Genomic DNA, 15141 nt, shown 5'->3' with positions numbered 1-15141 from the left:
AGTTACAAGGGGGCCTGTTCTTGGTGTGTAGCTGGGCTTGTAGGCTCCATGTTGGATTTAGCACCTTCTCACTGTTTTCCGTTTCAAATATAAACTTAACTGTAGCTGATCTAGAGATGCAGGTTTGGGGGTTACAGAAACCCCCCTTGCTAGTCATCTACTCCAGACAAGCCCAGAGCTGGGACCACTGTGCCGCAGCAGGGTTGCTGTGCCCTCCCTGCCTCTACGCCCTGGTGTTGCCCACCTCCAAGGCCCAGTCTGGTTGACAGTAATTGCCATTTTTTAGCTAAGACAAATTTGATGTTATATCTCGTATGAATTCTGACCTCCTCTTTCTTCTGTTCTTACCCCTTCCAGTTAGTTAGCTGGCCTTAATTTATACATTTTCTTCATCTCCAGATTGATATTTTAGTTAGGTACCAAGACTCACTACTCTTTTTCATTAATAGAGGAGCATAGAAACCACAGGGGGCCATCAGGATACTTAAGTCACAGTGCCAGGATAGCATGGATACTAATCTTGTGTGTGAACACTGAAGTTTCTGTATACTTTATCATTGCCAAGCTTATAAAATTGAGTGTCTTGAACTCATTCTCTTACCTATTTTTGTTCCCTTTCTCTTTTAGTCACAGTACAAGAGTCACTTTGTCGCTGCCAGCTTAAGCAACCAGAAGGCTGGAAGTTCTGCTGCTGGGGCAAGTGGATGGACAAGTGCAGGGAGTTTGAATTCTGTTCCAACTAATTCATCCCAGCAGGGCCTTAATAGTCCTGACAGCCCCATTGCCAGTGCCTCCAAGAGTATCCCAGGTTTTGGCAATACTGGAAACCTCAGTAGTGCCCCAGTGACCTACCCCACTGCCGGGGCCCAGGGAGTCAACAACACAGCCTCAGGAAATAACAGCCGAGAAGGGATTGGGGGTAGCAATGGGAAAAGAGAGAGATATACTGAGAACCGTGGTGGCAGCCGTCATAGCCATGGAGAGAGTGGCAGTAGCAATCGACATGGTGATAGTCTGCGTCATGGAGATAGTGGTCGCCATGGTGATGGATACCGTTACCCAGAAAGCAGCAGCGGCCGTCATGCTGATAGTCATCGTCATGGCGATAACAAGCATGGAGTAGGTGGTGGAAGTCGACATGGGGAGAGCCGAGGTGCAAGTGATGGCCGGAATGGTGAAAGCAGGAAAGAAAGTTGTAACCGTGAGACCAAGATGGACCCCAAGGTGGATAGCAGCAAGATGGACAAGATAGACAAGATAGACAAGATAGACAAGATGGACAGCAAGACAGATAAGACAGCTGATGGTTTCGCTGTGCCGGAGCCACCCAAGCGCAAGAAAAGTCGGTGGGACAGTTAGATGGTATGTGTTGAGGTATGAAATCCTTAATTTTATTTTTAGAAAGATTTTTGGTAACTAGGTGTCTCAGGGCTGGGTTGGGGCCCAAGGTGTAAGGACACCCTGCCCTTAGTGCATAGCTGGCGCTTGGAGACGTTACCCCTTCATCTGGATTTTCAGGTTTTTTTTCTTGGGAAGCTGCTTTGGTCCTTAGAAGCAGTGAGAACTAGGAAGCATCTTTTGGCTCTGGGTTTGTTGTGAGGGTCAGGTAAGGATACCTTGGAGGAAAGGGCCGCATAGGGTACAAAACTCACTCTAGGTTTGTATCATTTGTAGTGTATATTTTTTACTGTCATAAATACCTGTAAGTAAAGTTCTTTTTCTTAGCTGTGTGGCCAAGTATCCCCTTTTAGGAGTTGACTTCTGCAAACCTAGTCCTTTGAGGTGTTAGGATATTCTGGAAGCACTTTGGTGCTTCCAAACATTTGCAGGGAAGGGATGTGTCTGATTCTAAGTGGAAATCGACACTGAGGTTCCCCAGCCAGGTTTGTACCTGGCCCTGAGACAGGAAGCAGCAGCCTGCCTGACCCAGAGCCACTACTGTTGAAGGGGAAAAATGATCCTAAAAACAGGATTGTTTCAGGTCTGAAGTGTTACTAAATTTAAAAAACAAAAACAGCAGCTTTAACTGTCTTCTATTTCATTGTATTTTTTTTTAACTTCCCACAATGGCAGTAAAATTTTTTTGCTGAAATGGTTTTGATGATTTTTGTTCTGTTCTTGTTTATAAAAGAAATATACATACTTTGAATTTTGTGAATTTGTGAAGGTTTCTTTAAGATGTGCATTCCTTTCTGCTTGCTCTAGTAAATGTTTTACTACTGGGATCTGTGGATTGTTTGTCATTTCTCTCACAAGTCGGCACATGTTAAATATGATTTAGAACAATGCAGCATGTAAGTTAGCACTTAATGGGAACTGCCAGAAAAGACATCTATAATCATGGTTTTTTTTATTCAAATGGACAACTCACACACAAAGATTAGTAGCCATGCTATCCTGGTACTGTGACTTCAGTATCCCGATGGCCCCCTGTGGTTTCTGTGCTCCTCTATTAATGGAAAAGAGTATTGATGAGGATGGGAGAAGACTTGAGAGTCCCACTTGCCCAGGAATAATAGACTAGAATGAAGGCCACCCTGACACTCAACTTCCCCTTATGATTTAAAAAAGGTATTTTTCATCCAGTACCCCACATTCTTCTTGGAAGGGTTGTGGGGTCTGTTACAGCACCAGCAGGACATTTCGCAGTGCTTTAACAGAAGACCTTGCTTCAGGCAGAGGATGTTCAGGACCACCGGGAGCGTTTCCAATGACTGCTATGCAAACAAGGGTAAGGCTGGTACCAAGGAGGCTGGAGTAAAGGCACCGAATTGTTCCTCTTGTCCACACTGCCTTCTCAGAGGCTCTGGTGGCTCTGCTCACTTCCGCCTGTTTTTCTTCTTCTGTTCCTTCCGCTGTTGTGCTCTCTGGTCCTTCTTCATCCTTGAGTCCACCACCTTGAAGTGACCTCTGACTCCAGCTGGCCGGCGCACTTTGCGGCCCACACCTTTTTTGGCTACAACATAAGTGACTTGGCGTTTCTCCTTGCCAAGCCCAGCCTTCTTATATAGACTGTAAATAGAAGAAACAGGTTAGAGGCTTGATGCCACTTTTTAACACCCTGTACTTTTGTGGGTGACCTCCCCCCATCACCTTCGAAGCTGTGCCACTTTCTCTCTTTCTGAGGTGTCCACTGTGTTCACCACAACTTCTGCCTTCTTCTTGATTTGCTCCAGCTTCTTCAGCATCTGTGTGAGGCCCTCAGTCAGGCTGACCTCTTCCCCTCCCCCCCCCATGCCTGACCCACCCACCCACCCCTCATCTCAGGAAACCCCACTACTTACCCTTCGTTTCTTTCTGGCTTTAGCCTCAGCCACTTTCTTGATGGGACGTGCATTGATTTCCCTCCAGCGTTTCCGGTAATGCTCCACCTCCCTCTTGTCAACAGGCAATTGCCGTATCCTGTGCTGCTTTTCCTCCTGTACAAACCATTCTGGAAGCTCCCCCTCATCCTCATTAAATGTATACCTAGGTGGAGAGGACTCAACCCTAATGACCATTCCAGGCTCTCTAGAAAAGAAACCACTTACCCACCCCACCCTGGGCCACATCTCATGATTTTCTAGTCCCCTTACCGGCTGAAAGAGTTATCTATGAGGTCTCTCTTGGCCTTTTTTGAAGAAGCAATAATAGCACCTAAAGCAAGGCCTTCAGGGTCCAATATCCTACGTTTCACTAGGGAAGGGAGAAAAATACAAGCTCAGTTCCCACCATTAAAATTTCCATTATCTCCTCCCATTCCCCAGGGTGCAGTCCCTCTCTCACCTGGGTCCTCAATAGGCACTATCTCAAACCCATCATCATCTGACTTGGGCCCATGGCTTCGCTTCTTACCATGGCGTGGCTCCCAACTGTAGAAGCAAGGAGGACCATGTGTGAGTGCCATTCCCCACACCGTTCAGACACACTCCTGCCTCCCCTCAACCCTATTTCCTATTTAACACTGTTTGAATAACCTTTAGAAATCCTGCCATGGGCTATACTGCAGACCACTTAAATCAGAATTATCGGGGGTTTTTTGTTTTTCAAAGATACTGTATGTGCCCTGACCGGGGATCAAACCTGCAGCCTTGGCATCTCAAGACAACATGCTAACCTATTGAACTATCTGTCCAGGGCTCAAAAAGCTTGTGATTTACAGCCAGTCAACCAATGTTGAAAACCTCAACTTGGAGAAATGGTTAAACCACTGCTTCCTCTTCCATCTGTTCTCTGGTCAGCTACAAGCACTCACCTCTCTTCATCCTCACTGCTGCTGCTATCACTGTTTGAACTGTCATCTCTCTCTCCCCTTCCGGGACCAGTGGCAGTCTCTGTCCCTGATGGAGTGTCTGCCTTTTTAAGGGCCTCATCTTGGCACAGGGGAGGTTTCCTTTCAGTCTTCAAACTGGAAGGTGGTAGTGGTGGCGGCTGTGACTGCCCCTTCCGACGGCTTTCATACAACAGCTGGGCCTGACTGATCTCCAGATCCTCATCAGCATCATCCTGAATCCCACTGAAGCCATCCTGTGATAGGGGGTATCTTTAGCCAGCCTTCTCCAGGGAATGCCAATTCCCTGTGTGTCTTGGCCCCCAGGCTCCTCTTACCTTTGAGAACCACAGGTTGGCTTGTTCTTCCTGCAGGACTGCCTTTTCCTCCAGGGGCACCAGCAGTGGATTCTCTTTTTCATCCTCCTCCTTTTTATCATCTTCTGTTTCAGCAAATCGTAAACTATAGACCCAAGGAAAGTGGGCAGAGGGTCAGTACCCTGGAGAACCCCTCTCCCCCCAAATCCCTCTAGCAACACTTCCTATGCACCCCAGCCTCCACATTACCGCTTTTGGTCCTTCAGACTGTGAGATCCACCTACTCCTGCCAGCTGCTCTGAATCTGGGTCACTATTCAGAGATGCATCATCGTCATCCTCATCATCTGACACATAGATGTCATCTCTTGGCAGATCAGACAGAATCATGTCTGCAGCACTCATATCCCCTTGCGTTACCTCCTCTAACAGCTAAAGTTTGACAGAAAAAGATTAAGGGCATTTAAAAGGAACATACTGCTTTTTTGTGTGTCCATTATTTTAAAGTTTATTCTCAGCCAACATTAGGAAATAGGCTGTGGCAAATACATTATCTCCTTTTAGAAATGAGAAGTATCTTGCCCCACTCTAGGCAAGATCACTCATCTGACCCACAGAGCTGTCTCTTCATCTTCAATGGTAGCAGATACAGATTTATGGAAAAGTACCCACAGCCTATATAGCATCACCTTTTTTTTTAAGTCTCTTTTTCAATTATTTTTTATTCATTTTAGAGTGGCGGGGGGGGGGGGGGGGCAGGGAAGAGCAGGAAGCATCAACTCCCATATTTGCCTTGCCCAAGCAAGTCTGGGTTTTCAAACTGGCAACTTCAGCATTCTAGCTCAACACTTTATCCACTGTGCCACCACAGGTTAGGCCTTTTTTTTTTTTTTTAAAGCTAAAGGGAGGGAAAGACAGGAAAGGATAAAGATGAGAAGCATCAAATCTTTGTTGCGGCACCTTAGTTGTTCATTGATTGCTTTCTCATGTGTGCTTTGCTGGGGAGGGGGGGGAGGTGCAGTCAAGCCCGTAACCTTTGGGTCATGTCTATAATCCCACACTCAAGCCAGCAACTTTGAGTTTTGAACCTGGGTCCTCTGTGTCCCAGGCCGACGCTCTATCCACTGCGCCACTGCCTGATCAGGCACATCACATCTTAAAATGTTCTAAAACACTGGTTTTTCTTTAAAAACGTTCCCCTGTGCGGGAAACCCTCCATCACTCATACTGGTAACCCACCCTGGCTGCATCTACTAGAATCTGGCTTTTTGCAAAGAGTGCCTCTCAGTTTTTCTACTCGTGTGTTATGTATATACATACACACCTATTCTTACAGTTCTTTAAAAACATCTGTATTCAGGCCTGACCTGTGGTGGCACAGTGGATAAAGTGTCGATCTGGAACACTGAGGTCGCTGGTTTGAAACCCTGCACTTGTCTGGTCAAGGCACATACGGGAGTTGATGCTTCTTGCTCCCCCCCCCTCTCTAAAATGAATAAATCTCTGTTCATCACTCACAAGTCTTCCTAATTTCATCACTAGATTTATGTTGCTTCCTGGCTTTTGAGACATGAGGCTCTTGTTTTTTTTCCCAATCTCCCTTCATTGAGCAATGAATTTATGAGCAATGACTACAGAGTACACTTAAAAATAAAGACATTCCCTGCCCCTTATTCCAAAACAGACCCAAACAGATCCCCATCTCCTCAATCGGTGCTGACTGCCTCACCTGGTGACCCCGGATAGTGCGCAGGGAGAACATGCCGGTCTCCCCCTCATCTGCAATGGAAACCCCAGGAAGGTCCATCTTCAGCTCCACACGCTCCCGCTGCTTTCTCTGCTCACGCAGCAGCTTCTTTTTCTTTCTGTGGGGCAGGTTTAGAAATTATATACCTGCCCAGCTCTGAAGATTCCCCAACTATTCCTTCATTATCTTCCACCATCCCCACACACTAAGGAACCCTTGAGGCAGGTGCCCCAAGCTTCTCCCCTGCTCCCCTCACCTCTTTAATTCTGCCACCTCCTGGGCCTTCATCTCTGCCAGGGTCCGATTCAGCTGTTCTTCCTCTTCCTCCTCCGCAGAGAGCTGCCTAACGGTCCCAGCTGCTGACTCTTCTTCATCACCTTCCTCTTCCTCTCCCGAGCTGAGGCTGACAGAATAGTCCAAGGGCTTTGGTCATCTCCTAGGCACTTTGGCCCAACACCCAGTCAGTCACCACCCATCCTGCTTTAGTTCCCTCCTCACGTGATGTCCAATGCCTTTGCTTGTTCTTTCAGCTTCTTGGCCACATACCGCCGAAGCTTCGTCCTCCAGTTCAGTAGGGACCTGTCCCAGAAATAGCACTACTGATCTTACCATTTCCTTCTTTGTCCCTGACCCCTCCTCTGTCTTAGGCCTGCACATTTGAGTTCTAGGGCTCAGATCCCCACCCCAAACCTCTAGCACAGCAACATCCTGTTCCCAGGGATCAACATCATGGCCTTCAAAGGCCTTTCCCTGCCTTTGAGGCCTCTGGCATCTCCACCCATTGCCACCGCATACCTGAGCTCCTTGCGCCCCAGCACTTTGATATCCTGACAGCACACCTTTATGTCCTCAGTGGTAGCTGGATGCTGTGCCAACTCTTCATCATCTAGTGAAATCTGTTTGGCAGGAGGGAGGGGAGTTGGGAAATTTTCAGGCCATGTTTCTGGGGTTCCCTTCCAACCCCTCAAGTCTGGGGACTCACTTCACTGGCTTTGGAGAGGAAGTCAACAGGGTTGGCAGCTCGGAGGAAGTCAGTGACGGAGGTACGATGATAGAGAGTGAGGTCGCCCTCAGCATACCCTTCAGCCTTAGGGAGGGAAATGAAAAAGGTTAAGCAGTCCCTTCTGGGGTGTCTGTAGGACCCACCAGGCCCAGTTTCTTCAGTTCCAGGAACTGACAGTAGCCACATTGCTCAAACACACCTTTGGTTTCTTCTTAGTCACCAACTCAGTAACAGTCTTGGCCTGAACTTCAACCTCTTTGAAGGCAAACTTGGGGTCAAAAAATTTATTATCAACCTTGTCAGGAGCCAGGAACCCTAAGATGATAGGATATATAAGAAAGCATGCCTTGGTAGTTGAGAGAGGAGTCAAAAGAAAGAGGAAAGGGATGCCCACCCACCCTGGCAGACTACAAAGATTTCTGCAGATTCATGGCGAGAGGCTTGAGGCTTGGTGGCCTGGACATGGCGGAACAGCTGCTGGAAGATCCACAGCAGGGGCTGATAGTCACGGGAACGGAAAACCTTCGTGATGAAGCAGCCACCACGAGCCAGAAAATCACAAGCCAAACGCAGAGCCATCAATGTCAAATGGGCTGTGTGAGAAAGAGTTAGCTGAGGACCAATGCAGCCTGACAGGGCATGCCCATCTCCACCCTCATCTTCATGCCCCTGGCACCTTGTGAGTAAGCATCATGGACCCAGCTAGCCCCAACATTGGGGGCCCCATCATTGAGTACAACATCAACTTTCCAGGTCTTGAGCTCCTTCCTCAAGGCCTACAAAAAAGGAAAAGGATTTTTAAATTTTTTTTATTTTTCTGAAGTTGGAAACGGGGAGGCAGCAGACAGACTCCCGCATGGGCCCGACCAGGATCCACCCAGCATGCCCACCAGGGGGTGATGCTCTGCCCATCTGGGGCATTGCTCTATTGCAACCAGAGCCATTCTAGCACCTGAGGCAGAGGCCATAGAGCCATCCTCAGCGCCTGGGCCAACTTTGCTCCAATGGAGCCTTGGCTGCAGGAGGGGAAGAGAGAGACAGAGAGGAAGGAGAGGGGGAGGGGTGGAGCAGATGGAAGCTTCTCCTGTGTGCCCTGGCCGGGAATCGAACCCGGGACTCCTGCATGCCAGGCCGACGCTCTACCACTGAGCCAACAGGCCAGGGCCAGGAAAAGGATTTTTGTAGCAGAAACAGAAGAATGGCTATAGATGAAGTCCCTGATTCAACCATTTGTCCACCTAGTCATTTGTTGAGTGCCCATCAAGGGCCAAATAATATGCCTACCACAGGGAATACAATGATAAACAAAAATCTGTATTCATGAGCTTACAGTTTACTGATAAGCCCACTGGAAAGGACTTCACTGAAATCCCTGCACTTCCTACAATTCCAAATGCCTCATTTCTGACTAAATAAAAGCTGGAGCGGCCTGACCAGGTGGTGGCGCAGTGGATGGAGCGTCAGACTGGGATGCAGAGGACCCAGGTTCGAGACCCTGGGGTCACCAGCTTGAGCGCGGGCTCATCTGGTTTGAGCAAAAGCCCACCAGCTTGAACCCAAGGTCATTGGCTCCAGCAAGGGGTTACTCGGTCTGCTAGAGGTCTGCGGTCAGGGCACATATGAGAGGGCAATCAATGAACAACTAAGGTGTTGCAACGTGCAATGAAAAACTAGTGATTGATGTTTCTCATCTCTTTCCGTTCCTGTCTGTCTGTCCCTGTCTATCCCTCTCTCTGACTCACTCTCGGTCTCTGTAAAAAAATAAATAAATAAAAAGAGTGCAAAAAAAAAAAAAGCTGGAGTGGACATGGGGTACTTCCTGGTCCTATAGACATCACGCAAGCACAGCTCAATGCTTGATAAACAAGAAAAAACCTTGCTTTCAGAAGATTAAGATTAGGTGGGGGGCCCTGGCTAGTTAGCTCAGTGGTAAAGTGTTGGCCTGGCATGTGGATGCCGTGGGTTCAATTCCCGGTCAGGGCACACAGGAGAAGTGCCCATCTGATTCTTTACCCGCTCCCCCTCTTTATTCTTTATCTCTCTTCCCCTCCTGTAGCCAAGGCTCAATTGGGGCAAGTTGACCCCAAGCACTGAGGATGGCTCCATGGCTTCCACTTCAGGCGCTAAGAAGAGCTTGGTTGCTGAGTAATGAATGGAGCACTGCCCCAGATGGGCAGAGCATCCCCCCCAGTGGACTTGCTGGGTGGATCCCGGTTGGGGAACATGGGGGACTCTGTCTCTGCGTCCCCTATCTCACTGAATAAAAAAAAAAGGAAAGAAAGAAAAGATTAGGGTGGGAAGAGACATGGAAGTGGATATTTGTGTATAAAGGTAACAGGAAGAGAGAGATTCTTATCACCTGCCGACAGCGTTCAGTTGTGATGTCCTCTTGGAGTGTCACCACATTGGGAAGAGGCTTGATTGGAACCAGGTCCACCCCTGTAAAAAGTCAGGTCAGAGTATTCTAAAGGGTTGCCTCAAGCATGGAGAAAGGAAATATAAAACACAGACGCTCCTACTCACACCCCTAAAACACCTGAGAGAGTCACCTGTCACTCACCCACAATAAGACTTGATACAGGCATAAACTTGGCAGCCACCTGCAGCCTATAACAGAAAAATCAAGATTAAAATACCTGGGACTACCAGAGCATGTCCTAAGTACATGTTACAAACCTATTCTCTGCAGTGAATGCTCCAGGGAGTAGAGACACTGAGGGTGGTATTACGGTATTACTGTATTTCTCTTTCCCCCAAAGCAACTCTCAGTCATCCCAGACCAATGGAACCCCGAAAGCCGTCAGAGCGACAGGTACCGGTTGATACGCACCAGCCCCCTGGCGCAGCACATAGGTCCAGCAAGGCTCGGGCTTTCTGCAGGAATTGAAAGCGGCGATTCAGTTGAATCAGCTTGAAAGCAGAGCGGGAACGATAACCTGGGGGCGTAGACAAAATAATGAAGTCCATAAAGTGCTTTCCCAGAGGGATTTCTGCGGCCTCACAATCCACTACATCTTCTGCGAAAAGTTTTCGGAAAGGGGGCGAACCCGACAAAGTCACTGGTTCAGCCAGCTGGAGACGCGAACCCTGACTCACCGGTCTCTTTCGCCAAGTGATAGAACTTGTCCCGTCGGCTCTTCCCGAGTTTGCCTTTCTTGCCCATGGTGAAACGGGGGAGTGTCAGTCAATCTAGGAAGAAAGGAGAAATTGGAACGTCTCTTCCCGGAGCACTAGATTCCGCTTTCCGTAACAATCACTTGGACCACAATATCCACAACGGGCCAGCGCCGTGGTCACCACTCTTTGAGTGTCACATGGAGGCAGCAAAAGCACTTCCGCTTCCGCTTGCATCGCTTGCGTCACTTTCGTCACCGGCTCCCAGTTTTCCGTCATTAGGAGCGTGGCCACTCAAAAATCTTCTTTATAGTATCGCCAGGTTTTGTAATTTGTAAACTGGACAAAGAGAAGGCACTCGAGCTAAAAGCGAGTTTCTAGAAGGGAACGTTTAGAAGTCCTGTGCCCTCGTCCCTCCCTTCCAAAGCCTCTCATCTCGCTTTCCCCCCTCCTGTCATGATCCCTGTTATTTGTTATCGTCTCTACGCACACCCCGCCCGTTGACCCGGAACTCTTCTCTGTTCCGGTCTTCTGGTTGCTAGTCCCTGCTTTCTGCGCCTGCGCGCCGAGGCGGCTCGGATGCCGGCGCTCTCTGCGATAGAGGGAAGATGGCGGTTGACGGACCAGAGCAGGTTTGGAGGTGGCGGCTGCTGGGTGGGGGCCGGGGCTGGATGCGGAGCTGGGCTGGATGCGTGATCCGAGGTGGGCTGCAGGCCGGGTTTAGAGGATATGGTGCATCGGGGTGGGGGGACCAAGTCAGTGTAGCCCTGCCTGGGACCGGATCTGCTGTGTCAGCGCCGCCCCCGGTGGGTCAGGGCAGGGCCGGGCCGGCAGAGGAGGACACGATGGAAGAGGAGTGAGGGGAGCGATGGGCGCGGGAACCGGCCGGTCCGCAAGTCGCAGGCAAATAGCAGGAGACAGGAAACCCATCCTTCCTACCGGCTCCGCTTGTGGTAATAACACCCCGAGTTTGTATAGCGCCTGACTCGGTACAAAGCGCTCTGGTGCTCTGGTGTATGTCATCTCTTGCTCCTTCTGAAAGTCTTATGAGATAGGCGACATTCTCATTCTCCATTTAGTTTAGTCATGGGGAACTGGAGGGTTCTGAAGAAGTGCAGGTAAGGGATTAGAACCCAAATCTTAAACCTGCAAAATCTAAGCTTGAAGTGCTTTTTTCCTTTGGATGTTTAGCGTTTTAATAATTACACTCTGTCTTCAGATGGAGCTGGAAGAGGGGAAGGCAGGCAGTGGACTCCGCCAATATTATCTGTCCAAAATTGAAGAACTCCAGGTGAGGATGGACTCCAGAGGTCCCAGAGTGAGCTAGCTAGCAGGGGGATGGATTGATGGAGCAGATTTCTACAAATCCATAAAATTCCATTGGGGGTGCAGTGGAAGCAGTAATATTTTGCACATCTTCAACAGTCAAACAGAAAAGGCTATTCCTTTTGGAAGAAGCTGAATTCAGAGGGTTTTATATAAAAGGGACGACACAGGCCCAGAAGATAAGGTTTATTAGACGGGTTGGGGTATAGTGAGTACAAGGGAGGACAGAATTGAGTCTGGACAAGGCTGATTCCTGAAACTGAATGAAAAGAAATTGGGCATCCCAGTGCTGTAGCCTAAAGAGGGAGCAGGGACCATAGAAATAAGGAAAATAACTAATATAAATTGGATGGCAGAAAGTCATAGAGAAAATTTCTGAACGCCAGGTACATTTGCAGGTATTGTGTATGGTTTGTAATTTTTGAAATGCATTTATGAGTGATTTCAGTTGTTCCTCATAGCAGTCTTGAAAAGAGGCAGGTGTAGGTGATACTATACTCACTTGTGGTTTGTAATAGAACTAGACCTTTTACATGGCTACCCTTACCTATAGTTAGCTGTTAATTGGCAGCAGGAGGGCTAGAACCTTAGGTTTCTGACTCAGATCTTTTTACTCTAGCATGTTGATATGCTGCCTTGAAAGAAATTGACTCTGTGAGCCAGCTGTAATTTTTCTTCATTCGGGTTTGTTTTTCCTGGACAAGTGTTAGACAAGTAAGCTCCAGAGGGGCTGTTGGAGGACAGGCCAGGGTCATTAGGATCCTAGTGGAGAATCTAAAGTTGCCCGTGTTCTTCCCTCATGCAGTTCATACCAGCCTAAGGGTCTTGGCCAAGATCTTAACCTCCTGTTTCTGCCCTTTGAAATTTCTTGTCTATTACAGCTGATCGTGAATGATAAGAGCCAAAATCTCAGGAGGCTGCAGGCACAGAGGAATGAGCTTAATGCAAAAGGTGGGGCAGGAAGAGAAAGGAAGGCTGCATGCGGGCAGTTAATCTGAGGTCTGACTGTTTAGAGCTCCCTCAGTTGAGTCTTCACATTGGTGCTTTTGCTTTCTCCCAGTCCAAGGTGATGCTTTGCACTAGTGTATAGTTGTTCACATGCATCTATCTCCTAAGGCCCATCGTAACCCCTTAAAGACATAAATTTTTACTTCCTTTTTGTGGCTTTCCCTTCAAAACTTCAAAATGGTGTTTAGTTCAGAGATACTGAATTGAGTTGTGGGGGAGAGGTCACCAAAGAAGCTGGATGACCACTCTGTCTGTTTCCTATCCAGTTCGCCTATTGCGGGAGGAGCTACAGCTGCTGCAGGAACAGGGCTCCTATGTAGGGGAAGTAGTCCGGGCCATGGATAAGAAGAAAGTGTTGGTTAAGGTAAAGGCAACATGACCCCAGGGACCATCTGCTGCATTCCCATACCTCGGTGTGTAGCATTCACGGTCACATTATTCTAGGACTTATTGGTCTTCCTGGGTGAGGTTGGTGTTTTGGTGGCTTTCAGTAAAGGTCATGAGCCCTGTTTCTTTAGGTACATCCTGAGGGCAAATTTGTTGTAGATGTGGACAAGAATATCGACATCAATGATGTGAGTACAGCAGGTGAGGTGGGAGGTTTGGGTCAGTTCTCACCACACAGGTTCCTAAAAGTCTCTCCTCTTATGTAGGTGACACCCAACTGCCGGGTGGCTCTACGAAATGACAGCTACACTCTGCACAAGATCTTGCCCAACAAGGTAGACCCGCTGGTGTCACTGATGATGGTGGAGAAGGTTCCAGATTCAACTTACGAGATGATTGGTGGATTGGACAAGCAAATCAAGGAGATCAAAGAAGTCATTGAGCTGCCTGTTAAGCATCCTGAGCTCTTTGAAGCACTAGGCATTGCACAGCCTAAGGTGAGAAGCAGGGCTTCTGTGGGAAGGCCATGCTGTTCATCTAAACCTCCTGTCCCAAGCCAGACTGAGTGCAGGCATCCTGGGGGAAGTACTACCAGGACACTGAGGTAGTTTGGATATGAGTTCCATAAGGGACCTTGACAATTTCTTTCATATTCCTAAGCATCTAGCATGAGATCTAGCACAGAGCAAGCACTCAGTAAGTGTTCATTGAATGAGTCGTGGGGCTCTTTGTTTCTAGGGAGTGCTGCTGTACGGACCCCCAGGCACTGGGAAGACACTGTTGGCCCGGGCTGTGGCTCATCATACAGACTGTACCTTTATTCGTGTCTCTGGCTCTGAACTGGTACAGAAATTCATTGGGGAAGGTAACTGTGGCTAGAAACATGAAAACCAAGTGGAAATGAAGGGGGTGGAGGTGAGGGTAGGGAGCTCATCAACTCCTTAATGCCAGCTTGGCCTTGCCACAGGGGCAAGAATGGTGCGGGAACTGTTTGTCATGGCACGAGAGCATGCTCCGTCTATCATCTTCATGGATGAGATCGACTCCATTGGCTCCTCACGGCTGGAGGGGGGTTCTGGAGGGGACAGTGAAGTGCAACGCACCATGCTGGAGCTGCTTAACCAGCTGGATGGCTTCGAGGCTACCAAGAATATCAAGGTAAGGTGGTGTTGGCAGGGGGATAAGCCCAGGGAAGGCACTGGGTGAGGTGTAGCCTGGGGAGGGGCTTAGCTGATGCTACACCTCTTTTCCACTCAGGTTATCATGGCTACTAATAGGATTGATATCCTGGACTCAGCTTTGCTTCGCCCGGGGCGCATTGACAGAAAAATTGAATTCCCGCCCCCTAATGAGGAGGTTTGTGATGGGCAGTGCTGGGTGTGGCTCTGGCTGTGGGTGTAGGCAGTGGGGCTCAGGCTTTTTTTCTCATCTCTAGGCTCGGCTGGACATTCTGAAGATCCATTCTCGAAAAATGAACCTGACCCGGGGAATCAACCTGAGAAAAATTGCTGAGCTCATGCCAGGAGCATCAGGGGCTGAAGTGAAGGTAATTGGAATGCCCAAGGAAAAGGCAGGGGGCTGAGGCAGGGAGCTCTGGGTTCAAAGGCACAGCAACAGCCTGTCTTCCTTTCCCTGCTCAGGGTGTGTGCACTGAAGCTGGCATGTATGCCCTGAGGGAACGGCGAGTCCATGTCACCCAGGAGGACTTTGAGATGGCAGTAGCCAAGGTACAGGTCTCCATCTTTTCTGCCTTTGCTGATGGTAGCTCGAGAGCAGCATTGGGGATAGGGCCTATGTTCACCCACTTTGTAATTGAATGTTTTCTCTCTGCAGGTCATGCAGAAGGATAGTGAGAAAAATATGTCCATCAAGAAACTATGGAAGTGAAGTAGATGTTCCTTGTGTAGATTCCTCAAATAAAGCTCTTCAGGACAAACTCTTTAGGACTTCAGTCTGTTAATGAGTGGCCGCACTGTTCAATGACCAGATCT

General features: G+C 48.6%; 3 protein-coding genes across 7 annotated transcripts in view; 2 read left to right on the top strand and 1 right to left on the bottom strand.

Annotated features, from left to right (window-relative positions):
- DDX42 (DEAD-box helicase 42) overlaps positions 1-2225 on the top strand; it is a 40049-nt gene extending 37824 nt beyond the window's left edge. For all 3 annotated transcript variants that reach the window (XM_066363031.1, XM_066363032.1, XM_066363033.1), the window contains one exon: positions 628-2225. In XM_066363031.1, coding sequence (XP_066219128.1) covers positions 628-1359 — 732 coding nt within the window. In that variant the 3' untranslated portion in view covers positions 1360-2225. The remainder of the gene's footprint in view (positions 1-627) is intronic.
- A 108-nt stretch (positions 2226-2333) lies between these two features.
- FTSJ3 (FtsJ RNA 2'-O-methyltransferase 3) lies at positions 2334-10858 on the bottom strand. Its single transcript, XM_066363034.1, has 21 exons — positions 10591-10858; positions 10412-10504; positions 10146-10251; positions 9876-9922; positions 9675-9754; positions 7992-8091; positions 7714-7908; positions 7515-7630; positions 7295-7399; positions 7108-7208; positions 6811-6891; positions 6569-6715; positions 6295-6430; positions 4816-4997; positions 4588-4711; positions 4235-4506; positions 3766-3851; positions 3576-3675; positions 3285-3468; positions 3094-3188; positions 2334-3012 (listed from the first exon to the last, which is right to left on the bottom strand). Exons 2-21 carry the CDS (start codon positions 10476-10478, stop codon positions 2820-2822), a joined length of 2517 nt encoding a protein of 838 aa, XP_066219131.1. The 5' UTR covers positions 10479-10504; positions 10591-10858; the 3' UTR covers positions 2334-2819.
- A 73-nt stretch (positions 10859-10931) lies between these two features.
- On the top strand, positions 10932-15089 carry PSMC5 (proteasome 26S subunit, ATPase 5). 3 transcript variants are annotated; one of them, XM_066363041.1, is made up of 12 exons: positions 10932-11061; positions 11649-11720; positions 12637-12706; positions 13030-13127; positions 13282-13338; positions 13417-13647; positions 13889-14015; positions 14118-14308; positions 14408-14506; positions 14586-14696; positions 14791-14877; positions 14984-15089. In XM_066363041.1, exons 1-12 carry the CDS (start codon positions 11038-11040, stop codon positions 15035-15037), a joined length of 1221 nt encoding a protein of 406 aa, XP_066219138.1. In that variant the 5' UTR covers positions 10932-11037; the 3' UTR covers positions 15038-15089. The 3 variants fall into 3 exon arrangements, with proteins under 3 accessions (XP_066219138.1, XP_066219137.1, XP_066219139.1); XM_066363040.1 differs by lacking the exon at positions 10932-11061 and adding an exon at positions 11313-11333; XM_066363042.1 differs by lacking the exon at positions 10932-11061 and adding an exon at positions 11362-11382.
- The last annotated feature ends 52 nt before the right edge of the window (positions 15090-15141 follow it).

This window comes from Saccopteryx leptura, chromosome 2 (genome assembly GCF_036850995.1).
Source record: "Saccopteryx leptura isolate mSacLep1 chromosome 2, mSacLep1_pri_phased_curated, whole genome shotgun sequence".
NCBI classification, from domain to species: Eukaryota; Metazoa; Chordata; class Mammalia; order Chiroptera; family Emballonuridae; genus Saccopteryx; species Saccopteryx leptura.
The sequence above is the reverse complement of the archived record's forward strand: the minus strand, read 5'-3'. Positions and strand labels throughout refer to the sequence as shown.

Bases quoted from the DNA above. Each gene is read 5' to 3' on its own strand.
- FTSJ3 (XM_066363034.1), bottom strand. From the start codon at position 10,478: ATGGGCAAGAAAGGCAAACTCGGGAAGAGCCGACGGGACAAGTTCTAT. The intron at 7,400-7,514 runs GTGTGTTTGAGC...TCCCTCCCTAAG, and splicing joins TGACTAAGAAGAAACCAAAG to GCTGAAGGGTATGCTGAGGG. The intron at 6,892-7,107 runs GTATGCGGTGGC...TTTCTGGGACAG, and splicing joins CTGGGGCGCAAGGAGCTCAG to GTCCCTACTGAACTGGAGGA.
- PSMC5 (XM_066363041.1), top strand. From the start codon at position 11,038: ATGGCGGTTGACGGACCAGAGCAG. The intron at 13,339-13,416 runs GTGAGTACAGCA...CCTCTTATGTAG, and splicing joins AGAATATCGACATCAATGAT to GTGACACCCAACTGCCGGGT. The intron at 14,697-14,790 runs GTAATTGGAATG...TTCCCTGCTCAG, and splicing joins CATCAGGGGCTGAAGTGAAG to GGTGTGTGCACTGAAGCTGG.